Here is a 14,772-nt window from a genome sequence, read left to right as displayed (position 1 = left end):
GTAAATTTTTATATTATTTCCAACTTTGTCTCTTAATGCAGTACTGCAGTATCTAAGGCAATTTATGTATGTGTGTAGGGAAAATTCATAGCAATATAATTGCTGATTCAAAGGATAAGAACATAGCTACTTAAACAGAACTCTATAACAATAATGGTCTTCCATAGTAAGTAGTGTTTCAAACAAGAAGGGAGAGAAGAATTTGGGGCTAAGGTAAGCCGTGAACCATAAAGACAAGAAGGAGAGGAAGTCAGAGATAAAAGAAAGGAAAGAAATTATTGTTGTGAGACAGGATTGATAAAGATTAGTATGAATAATTTTAAGGGGGTGGCATTTAAAGTTTAATCAGAAGAGTACTTCCTGGAAATATTCAAGAATAAAGTTTTAATATAAGCATGTTTTATTGTATCAGTAAAAGTATAATTTTTATAACTACTATTGTCTTTAGTTTTATTATTAACATATTGTACATTTATTGCATATAATTTGGAAAATGCAAGAAAATATAAATCTGAAAACAAATTTCACCTGTAATAGCACTACTTAGATGTAGCCAATATTAATATTTTCATCTCTTATTCCTGTAAATGTATTAGCTGTTACACCATTGAGATAATATTGTGTATACATGCCTACATTCAAATTTTTCTTTGGTAATCATCTTTACTACACTGATTTTATTTTCTCTCATTTTTCTTTGCCTGTTTTGTTCATCCCTTGATTCCTCCCTCCCTCCCTTCCTTCCTTTCTTCTTTCTTTCCTTCCTAGGTAATCGAAATCTAAATTTCTTTTGGAATGAGTTTGAATATCAGAATAGCACAGATATAGAGAGACCGTTAGCTTCTATTCAGTATAGAAGAAGACAAGCCATGGCCATCCCATTCATCATACAGTGTGGTGAGTGTTGAATTCCATTCTATTTAGCAAACATGTATAAATTAATTCCTTAAAAATGCAAATGCTTGTGTTAAGAACTAAGAAAAGGGGGCAAAGTAGATAAAATATGGCCTTGCTTTCAAGGAAGTTACAATCTAGATGAGAGATTAAACTGATTGTTTATAAAAGATGAGCAAATTGGATAAATTATTTAATAGAAGCAGAAAACTCTGAGAGTTAAAGAAAAGGAGAGGGAGGTAGAGGCCAGACTTTGTCATAGAAGAAGCATTCGTTGCAGACTTTAAAATAGAATTTTCTAGATAGTGATGATACATAAGGAAATGAGAGTTAAATTCAGGTGTGCACTTTCATGGTCGTAGAGTAATAGAAATAGCTATCTTCTTATTTGTAATCCATAACAGTATCTGATGCATAGCAGAGATCTAATATTGATAGCAAATGAATGAATAATGAATAAATAATAGAAACAAGAAGTATCACATTAGATAAACATGTCAAAGGGTTTGAATTCCAGCATAACATTTTACTTTGATAAGAAATTAGGAGGTATTGGAAGTTTTCCAGTGAAAAAATAACATTGCTGATCATTTCTTCATTTTTCTTAGCTACAAAAAAAGGGTTATGGAATTAAAGACAATCATCCTATCTTCGTTGAACAGTGCAATTGAGAAGACAGGCACCTGACAGTGTTTAAAATTCTGTCAGAGTATTTACACCATGCCAGTGGGTGCACCTTCCTAGTCAGATATAATGTGGAGTAAGGTTGCACGGAAGGATGATTTGGTGATGGACTAGAACAAAACATGCAGTTTCAAACCTCTGAGGAGACTGCTCTTGTAATCTAAGATCCAACTGAGAAATTGTAAATGTCTGAATCAAGGAGATTTAGGAGTAATACACATGACAGATGGTTTGAAGGTATTTGGGGGGACTTCAGAAATTTTGTGGAAAAATGGAATTATAGGTTTATTTTGGCACAAAGTAATTTCAAATCTATGTATAATTTTTCACATTATACATTTTCTTCAAACTTTATGAGTGCCCCTCATAATTGAAGAAACTGATGACAACTTGTGACAATCTATTAGATGATATTAAAAGCTTATAATTATTCTGTGTTTTTGATCTGTTCCATTACATCTAATCTTATTACCCAAGAACTACAAGAGATTGGAAATACCATTTAACCTTTCTAAGCCTCTGTTTGTTCATTTATAAAATTAGATTAGTACCAGTAGCTACACTGTAAACTTTCTTTGAAAATAATATGAATTGCCAAGTGTCAAGTTTACTAAGAGTTTAGGATAATGTTCAGCAGTGTTGCTTTTTTCATAATTTTTATTATGTCATCTCATCCTCAATAACCTTTTTAGGTAAGTAGTAATGTTAATCTTTCTAAAAATGTGATACTGAAACATAGTTTCAGTTGAGTTGAGTAATTTGTCTTAAGGTAACAGAGGTGGGAACAGTTCAGGTTCATAATCACTGTGCCAACCACCTACACCTGAAATGAACAAAGACAATTTACTTACCTAACAGCCACTAGCAAAGTGTTGCAAGGAAATCAGGGTTAATGTTAAGTGTAGCTTGGAGTGAACAAGGTGTCTTGGTCTTTAAGGTCATGCGGGAGGGACTCTGAGAGGAAAGTGGACAAAGAGATCAGAAATGGTAGACTTGAGAGTGTGATCAGGGCAGTAAAAAACACAGAAGAAAACGGGAATGGTTCAGCGACCTGATTTTCCTTCTTTTGGTAGTCACACAATTGGAGACAGGAAATCAGCAGATGGGTAATAGGCTGGAGAAAATGAGAAAGTCAAGGCACTGGAATTCTTAATATTTACGAAGAGGCAAAGAGATTCTTTTGGTTGAAAGAAGCCGACTGAGGGGAACCGATGCAATAACAATAGTTCTTTGGTGGGATTGTAAAGTAGTTCACAGAACCCTAGAATAATTTAACTGTCAGGCATTATGGTATGTGGTGAAGGATTAACTGTTTTGTATATGTAAACTGACATTATGATAGAGTCATTTCTGATAATGGTCTCTCCTCTGTATGATTGTGTACTGATCATCAGATCTTTGCCGTAAGTGGAGAGTCTTGCCGCCTTCTACCAATTATCAGGACAAAGAATTTCTTGACATGTGGATTTGTGCTAATAATCCTAACCTCTCGGAGAACAGGTAGTTTTTGATATTTTCCTGAAATTCTTTATCCATTTTTAATTCCTAGTGTTCTTACGTGTGCAACTGAAAAATGTCAGCTAATGATACATTTTTGCTTAGTAGCTGGTATCTCTTTGAACTCTTTGTAGCCCTTGCAATCTGTGAAAAGATTATTGCATTAGTGTACTTTTCCATAAAACAAAAGAAATCTGGATGTCAGACATTGGAATACACAGCTTTGCACTTCCACTGCTGGTAGAATACACCCCAGTTTTGAAGAGTTCTGCCTCCCAATTCATTTTCAAACAGCATGCAGTCTTATCATATAGGAATGGGACTCAGAGGGTGTCTCCCAGCGGCCTTAAACTGTTGGACTATGTGCTTTTTTCTATTGAAGTCATATATTGATTTTATTGCTTTATGCTCTTGGAGGAAGACATTCAGACTAAAACAGGAAAAAGACTGATTAAATACTGAAGGATGTCAATGCTATTACAAGCCCTTTTTTTGGACTAATATTCTTTCCTATAGAAAAAGAGTTAATACCCCCCTTCTATAAAGACACCCCTAAATCAAGCCTTCTTTTTCCACGAAGGCTGTTCAAAGTTCTTTTGGCTGGATAAGTGGATATATTTTGCTAGTACATTTATTATGGTGATAACATCTCTTTGGTTATTTTTATCTAGCACTTAAAACAAAAGAGCAAAAATTACAAAATTAAAACAATGAAAACATTCAGATGCTGTTGCTAAAATCCTTTCTGCCTGCAGTTCTCAGGTTAATTATATTAAGAGACAAGAAAAATTTCAGAGGTGGTAAGGTGCTTAGATTTTACAGAACCCAGGATTTCTCAACATCCCTTTCTTGTTTTGCAATACAAATATATGTGTCTCAAATAAAATTTGTCACAAAGTCCAAGTATATAAAGCAAATAAATGCATAACTCTCTTGGTTGAATTAGAAACTGAGAACCTGGGAACCAAAGATGTCTACTTCCCATTTCTGTTCCCTGCTTCTTGTATAAAGCCTTGAGCTCCAGGATTTAGGGTTGTATAACACAGATCTAGTTTTAATTCTTAATTTTCACAAAGAGAGAAATGAAGTCCAAATTGAGGCCAAGAAATCTGTTCCTGAAGCCACTGGCAAGATCTTTTGACTCCTAACCTGATTCCATCCCTCACTTGATTATCTTCTAAATAGGGGCAAAACATTAGCTCAGTTTCTCTTATTAGGAATAGTTCACAAAATTAACTGCTTACTGTGAGCTAAGAACTTTTCATATACTGTAAGATGGAGTTCAGTGTCTGGACTCTGGGTATAGAATATCTAGATTTGACTCCTGGATCCAGTAGTTGTGAGACCCTGGGCAAAATCAGTCAATCTCTCTCTCTCTATCTCTTGGATTTTATATATTAATTTGAGAGGCAGAGTTACAGAGAGAAGGAGAGAGGGGGAGAGAGGTCTTCCACTTGCTAGTTCACTTCCCAAATGGCCATATTGGCCAGAGCTTGGCCAATCCGAAGCCAGGAGCTAGGAGCTTTATAGAGATCTCCCACATGGGTGCAGGGGCCCAAGAACTCAGGCCATCCTCCACTGCTCTCCCAGGCCAACAGCAGGGAGCTGGATTGGAAGTGGAGCAGTAGGTGCCCATATGGAATGTCAGCGTCAAAGGCAGGGGCTTAACCCACTATGCCACAGCCAGCCCCAAGATAACCTCTCTTTAACTCAGCTTTCCATTCCCTGGAAAGAGGTATAGCAGTAATATCTTGATAGATACTTCTGAAATTCCTAGTCACTTGGAGGCCTCTTGGTAGCAAATTTAGGCTACTTCTGTAATATCTATTCATTTAGCTATCATACTCACTAATCTTGGGCATTGTCAGACCCACAGAACAGAGAAGCTACTCTCTACAACTTACCACCATCCCTGGGGAGGCATGCTCCCATACTGTTCTCTTAAAAAGAAGCGATACCATCACAGAGTATTGCAAAATTAGTTTCAAAACTGCATTAATTCTGTCTCTTTTACACATTGAAATAGTGCCACTTGTGATGCGAGTCAAGATAAATTTAGTTATGTTGGCAGAAAACTGATGGACCTTAAAAGTCTAAAATGCAAAAAGACTTGTATTTATAATTTTCTTAACTTCTTCAGTCTTAAAATACACAGTCATAATATTGACCATCTGTTTGATTTCCACTGAAAAGACTGTGATAAAAATATGCATGGAATGACAGCAAGAGGTTTAGGGGAGACATAAAGAAAAATTCCTGATTGCAAGGGGAAGTTTATGGAGAATTGGAGCTTTCTTTATATTAGCTCATTACATTTATGTAGATGTGGATTTAGATTCCAAGACTAAGTCATCTGATGACTTCATTCAGCCTTCACACAGGTGGGCCAGACATACCTGGAGAATAGACTTTGAAATAGATTATTGTTAGGCAAAAACCTGAGACATATATGCCATTGGATTTGGATAGTCACATAAAGGAAGTGAATTAAGTATAGTTATTTATTAGGTAACATTCTGTGAACAACAGGACAGAATAATATTAATAATATGGTGAAAAGTGGCATTGTATATATTTACATAAAATGCAGTTTGTTGCCAACAGTTAATTGCCTGTTGTTACCAGAGTTAAAGATCAATGAACAACCTGCGAATGAATGATGTTTGTTTAATGAGAACTTGGGCCAGAAACGTAATAGCTTTCTCTTACATAGCAATTACATATGCTGTCTCATTCCATATTTATGAAAGTCCTATGACCTTTCCCTATGTCTCAGCAGAGAAAACAGAGAGGCTGAGGAAGTTTCAGTGACTTGCCCAACATTTTTCTCTAGCGATGAAACTGGAAGTCAAGCTCCTGTTGCAAAACTGAACTTTTCCCCACCTTGTGCTTGCTCTTGGAAGGCATCTTTTTCCATTTCCAAATACAATTTAGTGACCAAAATTCACCATTTTACAAACTGAGGGTAGAGTAGAGCCATTCTTTTTCCAACTACTGAAGTCTTATTTTGTTCTTCACTTTTAACTTCAGAGGGAGACTATTACATTTTTATCACAGTACCTGAGAAATAGATATCAGTATGCTTGTTACATTCATGCTTTGAATTTGTCTGCATTGAAAATAAGGATCACCAGCAGGGCAAAAATGACGCCTATTACTTGGTGGAGGCAAACAATGTCTGACTTTTGGAAAAGATTAAGTATCTATGGGTTGTAATGCATATCAAAATGTTTCCAGAAATCATTAAATGAAGACAACTGATTGTGCTTTAATACCTGAGGATTTCTCTTTTTTGAATAAAACCTTAATGTTGCCACAGATTTTTTTCTCAAATGAAACAGAAGTCAGTTTAGACCACATACCACAGATGTCTTCAGACCAGTACTCCAGGCGGCTGTATATATAGTAGTTGTCATTAGGATTTGTTTACCTGGTGCCTATCTTTGAAAACAACAGCAATAACACAGATATAACATGTGAGTGGAATTAAGTGTTTTTTCACAGTAGTACTTGAAATTGATTGTAGTTCCTCACTCTTCCCTGTTGGTAGGAAGAATATATATATTGTTATTGTATATATATTGAATATATATATGTATATTGTATATATATTGTTATTGTAACCATAACAAAGGAGTATTTATCCATAGCTTGTTTATGTTCACTTACACACAGCTCCACTTGATTATGTACATTTATCAACCCAGTGGTTACCAGAGAAACACACATCCATAAGCCTGGGAGGTTAGTGACTGTCAAATGCAGGTACTCTAATGGCAGCAGGTACTTGGGGCCATTTGGGTGAAAGGGCTCTGTAAGTCCCAGTAATGCCCAAAGCTGTCAGTCAGTACTATCCATCACTTCAGCCGGTCACTGGTCTTCATCACAAGGCTGTCCCTGAGTACTGCATTACATCATGTACTCAGTGGTCTTCACAGCGATTCTGAATCATCAAGTCAAGGATGCATTTGTTTCAGAGGCAGAATAATTTGATATATTTTACAGAGACCTATGGATCCCCATCCCAGTTTTTCATAAAAAATAATGTTTTGCAGTAATGATGTAAGCATCAGTCATCCAAAAACATTTTTGCAAAAGACTTCATTTCATAATAATGTAGGGTAAGGGAAGCATTAGTGAAATAATACTCTCCCATTCTCATAAATATTAACTATCCCCCTCATTTACCATTAAGCTCTTTTCCAGGCAAATTGGAGATTTAAAGTCATATATTACAAAATGTCATCAATTTAATGATTTTCCTTTTCATTTGAATTTTGGCAATATGATAGAAAGTATAACTCCTTATAGAATTAAATCATATTTCACACACAGTAAATTGTTTTATATTTCCTCCTATACTAATATTGTACTTGTTGATTGTAAAGTTGTCATCATGTAGAACATCTACCTTCCATCCCACTGGGCACCATGAGTACAATGTTACCATCAAAAAGTGAGAAAGCAAAGAAGCTTAGAGAGTCAGTTCAAAGGTATCAAAACAAACTGGCAGAGACGCAGCCACAGGTGAGTTGTTAATTCTTTCCAAACTCTATGGTAGCTCTTGAGCTGTCGGTGTCATCTGTGTCAATTGACTAATGTGTATTACCATACAAAAATGTGTAGCTTCTTTTATCCATCCTTCTGATCATCTTTTAATTTTGGATTAAGGACTGTTCTAGAGTGTAGATCAGGGGAAGGAGGAGAGTTCTGTAAAAAATATTGTGCATGTGATATCTAAGTCCATCCATACCACAGTGTGATGGAAACATTTCCACTCTATTGCTGCATGTAGAGATTTGCAGAGGTCAACAAGTGTGCCCAAGGTACGTGCTCAAGGAGGGTACACAAGTCTGTATGCCTCAAAATTAGGCTATTTTTACTTCACTAGGCTTTTTACCTGAAAATGGATATTTTTGATATAGAGGTCTTTTTTTAAATTAGCTTATTAGTGCAGAAAGCCAAAGTCATATTTGAATGTTAAGAAAATTCAGTAAATAAAATATTACTATCTATAAACATTGATAACCATGACAATTTCAAGGTTAAAAAATCATGTAGAATGTTTGTTTTATTTTTGTAACTAACAAGATAATTAGATATCTATTTACACTATAGATTAAGCACCCAATTTGAGCATTTTAGAATTGGATAGCCAGTCAGCTTCCTCAAGCAGCATTTGTAAAAGTCAACAGCAGATGTCCAAATGTGTAGATTGCTCTGTAGATGTCAGGAAATAAAATGCTCACTAGAGTAATAAATTTAGTGACAGCGAGGATATTAAGCCTGAATACCTAATTAGTTTGTGTGTTCCTGGGCTCTTTTTTTAAAACTTTAATTTAGTAAATATAAATTTCCAAAGTACAGTTTATGGATTACAATGGCTTTTTCTCCCCCATAACTTCCCTCCCACCTGCAACCCTCCCATCTCCCGCTCCCTCTCCCATTCCATTCACATCAAGATTCATTTTCAATTATCTTTATATACAGAAGATCAATTTAGTATATATTAAGTAAAGAGTTCATCAGTTTGCACCCACATAGAACATAAAGTGTAAAATACTGTTTCAGTCCTAGTTATAGCATTAATTCACATTGAACAACACATTAAGGACAGAGATCCTACTTGAGGAGTAAGTGCACGGTGACTCCTGTTGTTGACTTAGCAAATTGACACTCTTGTTTATGGCGTCAGTAATCTCCCTAGGCTCTAGTCATGAGTTGCCAAGGCTATGGAAGCCTTTTGAGTTTGCGGACTTTGATATTATTTAATCTAAATAATAATAATCATAATCATATAATAATAATAATCATAACCATAATCAAAGTGGAAGTTCTCTCCTCCCTTCAGAGAAAGGTAGCTCCTTCTTTGATGGCCCTGTTCTTTCCACTGGGATCTCACTCGCAGAGATCTTTCATTTAGGGTTTTTGTTTGTTTGTTTGTTTGTTTTTTGCCAGAGTGTCTTGGCTTTCCATGCCTAAAATACTCTCATGGGCTCTTTAGCCAGATCCGAATGGCTTAAGGGCTGATCCTGGGCTCTTAAAAGATAAATTTTCTTCTCTGCTCCAGTTTTATCTCATGTCTTTTCCCACTTTGCTAGGGATATGCAGTGCAAGTCAGTCACCACCTGAGATTACAACCAATGAAATCTGGCCCTGTCCTTATAACACAGAGTCTTGGTCTCTCCTGGAAACATGCTAAAATCATTTTGGAAGCAGATTGTTTAAGGGCTTCACACCTCCAAAAAAAGCAGCTCAACTTTCTATAATCCATAGAGTTTCTAGATGTGGATTTGGTAACGGAGATCAAAAGTAAAGATATAACAGCCTGTGGGTGCTTTAACTGATAAACGATTGGGCAAATTCAGACCTTTACATTGCAGAATATCTTAATTTTTGTTTGTTTTTTATTTTGCTTAGGCATTACAGCTTGTGAAGGCACTCACATACTGAATTGATTTTTCTCTTTGTAGTCATCTCTGTTTTTTTTTTTTTTCCTTTCCTGTAGAGGTCAGAGCTGACCCATGGATATTAATAGTGCCAATCACAAAGTCTTAATTAGCTTGTTGTTGATTTAGGATTAGATGTTTTATTCATCATGGAGATAGAGATTTTGATGGCAACTGATAGAATAACAGATTTATGCCATCAGTTCTGCTTTTTATTTTTTTGGTAGTTGACTTTATTTTCCTGTAAAAATTAAACCAGGGTTATAAAAATTCAGTTTGCTTCAAGTGCATACAAAGAAGGTTAGCAGTGTTTATATAATTCCAAAGACATAAGAATCCTTACCATCCTCTCTTTACCTTTTGTGAAAGGAAGATTTCATGAAATCCTTTTGTGAAAAGAATCTTAGCCTTTTTAACATACAGTAGGACTCAATTCCTATAACTGACCCTAATATGTAGTAATCAAGGAACACTGCAGAACAGCTAATTTTGAGGTGGTCAGTGAGCATGTACTTGCCTTTGTGTGTGTTCCAAGTCAGGCTTTGTGGTAATGCAGCTTAACTAGTACCAGAGTATAAACTTCACAAGAGCAAGGGTTGTCTTGATTTTGGTTTTGAATCTGCATAACCTAAAACAGTGGCTGGAATATATACTAGGAACTCAGTAGTTTGTTATTGAATCAAAAAATAAAATACACTTTCAGATAATATATGGCTTCTTTGTGGACCACGTCTAACAGCTATTAAAAATTAACAACCGCTATAAGGTAATATTACTTCAATACTTGTTTATCTTAACTGAAACTGCAATAGAAGTTTGTTCAAAGGAGGGCAACTTCAGTCAAATGAATTTTGGAAAGGGAAAGGGCATTGAACTTGTGTCTTGAAATAAATTTAGGGAAAATAGAGGGGAAAAGACTGGGCATTCCAGGTAAGAAGGACAATATAAAGGGAGATTTGGAGATGAGCAATGATTTTTTTTCTCATGGAATCAGACTTTTAAATTACAACCTAAATCTGCATACTTTTGTTTTCTATTTTTGCTCATATTTAGCACAAAGTTAGAAGTTGTTGTTAGCACAATAAGAGAAGAAAAATTGATTTACATATGTTATTGTGTGCAAATTGTATGCATGTTTATGTAGAAACCACAATACTTGACTACTACAATTTATCAACAAGGCAAGTAATACTGCTTGACTTATCAACAATATCAGAACATCAAAAGTGACCATTTACCCCAAAAAATAAGTACAAAATGGGAATTTTAAAATGTGATTTTTTAATAGCAAGAAACCTAAGAATAATCCAGCAAAAGTTGTATAAGACTTTCCGAAAGAAATAATAAAAATTTTAAAAATGTATTTAAAAATTTTTAAAGGTGAACAAAATTCACATATTTCACATATACAGATTTCAGAATATAGTGATACTTCCCACCCTACCAGCCCTCCTGCCTGTGTTCCCACCCTTCCTCCTACTTTGTCTCTTATTCCTTCTCTTAATTTTTTGATGATCTACTTTCAGACTATTTTATACTTATACGAGTAACCCTAAACTAGGTAAAGAGTTCAACAAATAATAAGGAAAAAAAAATGTTCCTCAACAGAAGAGACAAAGACTGTAAGCAATCATTGCATTTCAAAATGTCAAATTTCACTCCTCTACATTATAATGTTTGGTACCCTGTTGGTTACCACAGAACAGGGAAAAATATACAGTATTTTCTTTTTGGGGACTTGGCTTATTTTGTTATTTGGGGATGTGGCTTATTTGGTTTCCATTTGCATCCATTTTGTTGCAAAAGACAGGATTTCATTCTTTTTTACAGCTTAGTAGTAATACATAACATATATGGATATGTATACACACATACACACACATACATACCAATTTCTTTATCCAGTCTTCAGTTGACAAGTATTTGGGTTGATTCCATGTCTTAGCTATTGCAAATTGAGCAGCACTAAACATGGGGGTGCAGATAACTCTTTCATATGCTGATTTCATTTCCCTTGGGTCATTTCTCAGGAGTGGGATGGTTGGGTCATATGGTAGGTCTATGTTCAGATTCCTGAGGTATCTCCATGTTGTCTTCCATAGTGGCTTTACCAGTTTACATTCCCACCAACAGTGGATTAGGGTACCTTTTCCCTCACATCCTCACTAATACTTGTTGTTTGTTGATTTCTGTGAGTGCCATTCTAACTGGGGTGAGTTGAAGCCTCATTGTTCTGACTTGCATTTCCCTGATGGTTAGTTACCCTGAACATATTTTTTTCATGTATGTTGACATTTGATTTGAATTTTCTTTTTTGAAAAATGACTATTCAAGTCCTTTGCCCATTTCCTAATTGGATTGTTTCTCTTGCTGTTGTTAAGTTTCTTGAGTTCTTTATAGAATCACATTGAATTTGTAAATTGCTTTTGGTTGTATGGATATTTTGATGATAATAATTCTTCCAATCCATGAATATGGAAGGTTTTCCCATGTTTTGTGTCTTCTGTTTCTTTCTTTAATGTTTTGTAAGTTTCATCATAGAAATCTTTTACCTTATTGATTAAATTTATTCCAAGGTATTAAAATTTGTTTGTAGGCCGGCGCCGTGGCTCGGTAGGCTAATCCTCCACCTAGCGGCGCCGGCACACTGGGTTCTAGTCCCGGTCGGGGCACCGGATTCTGTCCCAGTTTCCCCTCTTCCAGGCCTGCTCTCTGCTATGGCCCGGGAGTGCAGTGGAGGATGGCCCAAGTGCTTGGGCCCTGCACCCCATGGGAGACCAGGAGAAGCACCTGGCTCCTGCCTTCGGATCAGCGCCATGTGCCGGCCACAGTGCGCTGGCCTTGGCGGCCATTGGAGGGTGAACCAATGGCAAAGGAAGACCTTTCTCTCTGTCTCTCTCTCACTGTCCACTCTGCCTGTCAAAAAAAATTGTTTGTAGCTACTGTGAATGGGATTGATCTTAGAAGTTCATTCTCCACCATGGCATTATCTGTAAATACAAAGGCTATTGATTTTTGTGTGTTAATTTTATATCCTGCCACTTTACCAAACCCTTTTATGAGTTCCCATAATCTCTTAGTTGAGTCTTTTTCCCCTACATATAGAATTATGTCATCTACAACAGGGATAACTTGACTTCCTCCTTTCAAATTTGTGTTCCTTTAATATATTTTTCTTGCCTAATGGCTCTTGCTAAAACTTACAGGACTACAATGAACAGCAATCATGAAAGTGGGCATCCTTGTCTGATTCTGGATCTTAACGGAAATACTTCCAACTTTTCCTCATTCAGAATGATGCTGGCTGTAGTTTTGTCACATATTGCCTTGATTGTATTGAGTAATTATCCTTCTATACCCAATTTGCTTAAAGTTTTTATCATGTTGTGTTTTATCAAGTGCTTTTTTTCTGCATCTATTGAGGTAATCATATGGTTTAATTCTTCAATTTGTTTATGTGATGTATTATGTTTATTGATTTGTGTATGTGGAATTATCCCTGCATACCAGGGTTAAATCCCACTTAGTCCAGGTGACTGATCTTTCTGATATGATTTGGGTTCTATTAGTTAGTATTTTGTTGAAGATTTTTTTCATCTGTGTTCATCTGTGGTATTGGTCTAGAGTTCTCTTCTTATGTTGTATTCTTTCTTTGGTTTTGGAATTAAAGTGATGTTGGCCTCATAGAAAGTGTTTAGGTGGATTCCATCTTTCAATTGCTTTGGAAATCTTGAGAAAAATTGGAGTTAATTATTCTTTAAATGGTAGAATTCAGCAGTGAAACCAACTTTATTGCTGCTTCAATCTCCATCCTGGTTATTGCTGTGCTTAGGTTTTCTGTGTCTTCATGAGACAATTTTGGTAGATTGTATGTATCTAGGAATCTATCCATTTCTTCTAGATTTTCCAGTTTGTTGGCATATAGTTATTTGTGATAATTCCTGATGATTCTTTTTTGTTTCTGTGTTATCCACTGGTACATCTCCTTTTTCATCTCCTATTTTATTAAGTTTGGACTTTCCTTCTTTGTTTTGGTTAGGTGGGCCAATGGTGTGTCAATTTTGTTTATTTTTTCAAAAAAACAAGCTCTTCTTTTCATTTATTTTTTATATTGCTTTTTTGGCTTCAATTTTTTTAGTTATTAGACAGGTAGAGTTATAGACAGTGAGAGAGAGAGAGACAGAGAGAAAGGTCTTCCTTCCATTGGTTCATGCTCCAAATGGCCGCCATGGCCGGCATCAGGAGCCAGGTGCTTCCTCCTGGTCTCCCATGCGGGTGCAGGAGCCCAAGGACCTGGGCCACCCTCCACTGCCCTCCCAGACCACAGCAGAGAGCTGGACTGGAAGAGGAGCAACCGAGACTAGAACCTGGCACCCATATGGGATGCCAGCGCTGCAGACGGAGGATTAACCAAGGAGCCACAGCGCCGTGCTTCAATTTTGTTTATTTCTCCTCTAATTTTAATTATTTCTTTCTTTCTACTAATTTTGGGTTTGGTTTGTTTTTTTTTTTTCCCCTAGGTCTTTGAGATGCATTGGTAGCTCCATTATTTAATGCTTTTCCAATTTTTTTATGTAGGCACAACCTGCCATAAATCTCCCTCTCAACACTGCTTTTGCTGTTTCCCATAGTTTTGATGTGTTGTATTGTCATTTTCATTTTTTCCAGGAAATTTTTGATTATGCTTTTGATTTATCTATGACCCACTATTCATTAAGGAGCATGTTGTTCAGTCTTCATGTGTTTGCATTTGATCTAGAGATTCTTGAGTTGTTAAATTTCAGCTTTATTCCATTGTGGTCAGAGAAGATGTGTGGTATGATTTCAATTTTTTGAATTTGCTGAGACTTGCTTTATGGCCTAGTATGTGGTCTATCCTGGAGACAGTTCCATTCACTGATGAAAAGACTGTGTATTCTGGAAATGTTGGATGAAAGGTTCCGTAGATATCAATTAGGTCCATTTGACCCATTGTGTAGACTAGTTCTATTGATTCTTTGTTGATTTTCTGTCTAGTTGACTTGTCCATTGATGGAAGTGGGGTGTTTAAGCCCCCCAATACTATTGTATTGGCATCTATATCTCCCTTTAGACCCATTAACATTTGCTTAAAAAAGCCAGATGCCCTGGCATTGGGTGTTGAACGGATCCCTTAATCATGACATAAGGCCTTTCTTTGTCTCTTTTAGCAATTTTTGTGTTAGAGTCTATTTTGTCTGACATTAGGATGGCTACACCTGCCATTCTT

The 14,772-nt window shown here is 36.1% G+C and overlaps 1 protein-coding gene across 1 annotated transcript in view; it reads left to right on the top strand.

Moving 5' to 3' along the window:
- Positions 1 to 14,772, top strand: part of MORC1 (MORC family CW-type zinc finger 1) — a 218,496-nt gene that overhangs the window by 110,981 nt on the left and 92,743 nt on the right. Inside the window, exons 15-17 of the mRNA XM_089330742.1 lie at positions 769 to 897; positions 2,973 to 3,078; positions 7,464 to 7,602. Of these exons, the coding sequence (XP_089186868.1) occupies positions 769 to 897; positions 2,973 to 3,078; positions 7,464 to 7,602 (374 nt within the window). The remainder of the gene's footprint in view (positions 1 to 768; positions 898 to 2,972; positions 3,079 to 7,463; positions 7,603 to 14,772) is intronic.

The sequence above is a fragment of the Oryctolagus cuniculus genome, chromosome 4, assembly GCF_051225735.1.
Source record: "Oryctolagus cuniculus isolate XC-2025 breed Fujian yellow rabbit chromosome 4, ASM5122573v1, whole genome shotgun sequence".
NCBI lineage: Eukaryota > Metazoa > Chordata > Mammalia > Lagomorpha > Leporidae > Oryctolagus > Oryctolagus cuniculus.
The sequence above is the reverse complement of the archived record's forward strand: the minus strand, read 5'-3'. Positions and strand labels throughout refer to the sequence as shown.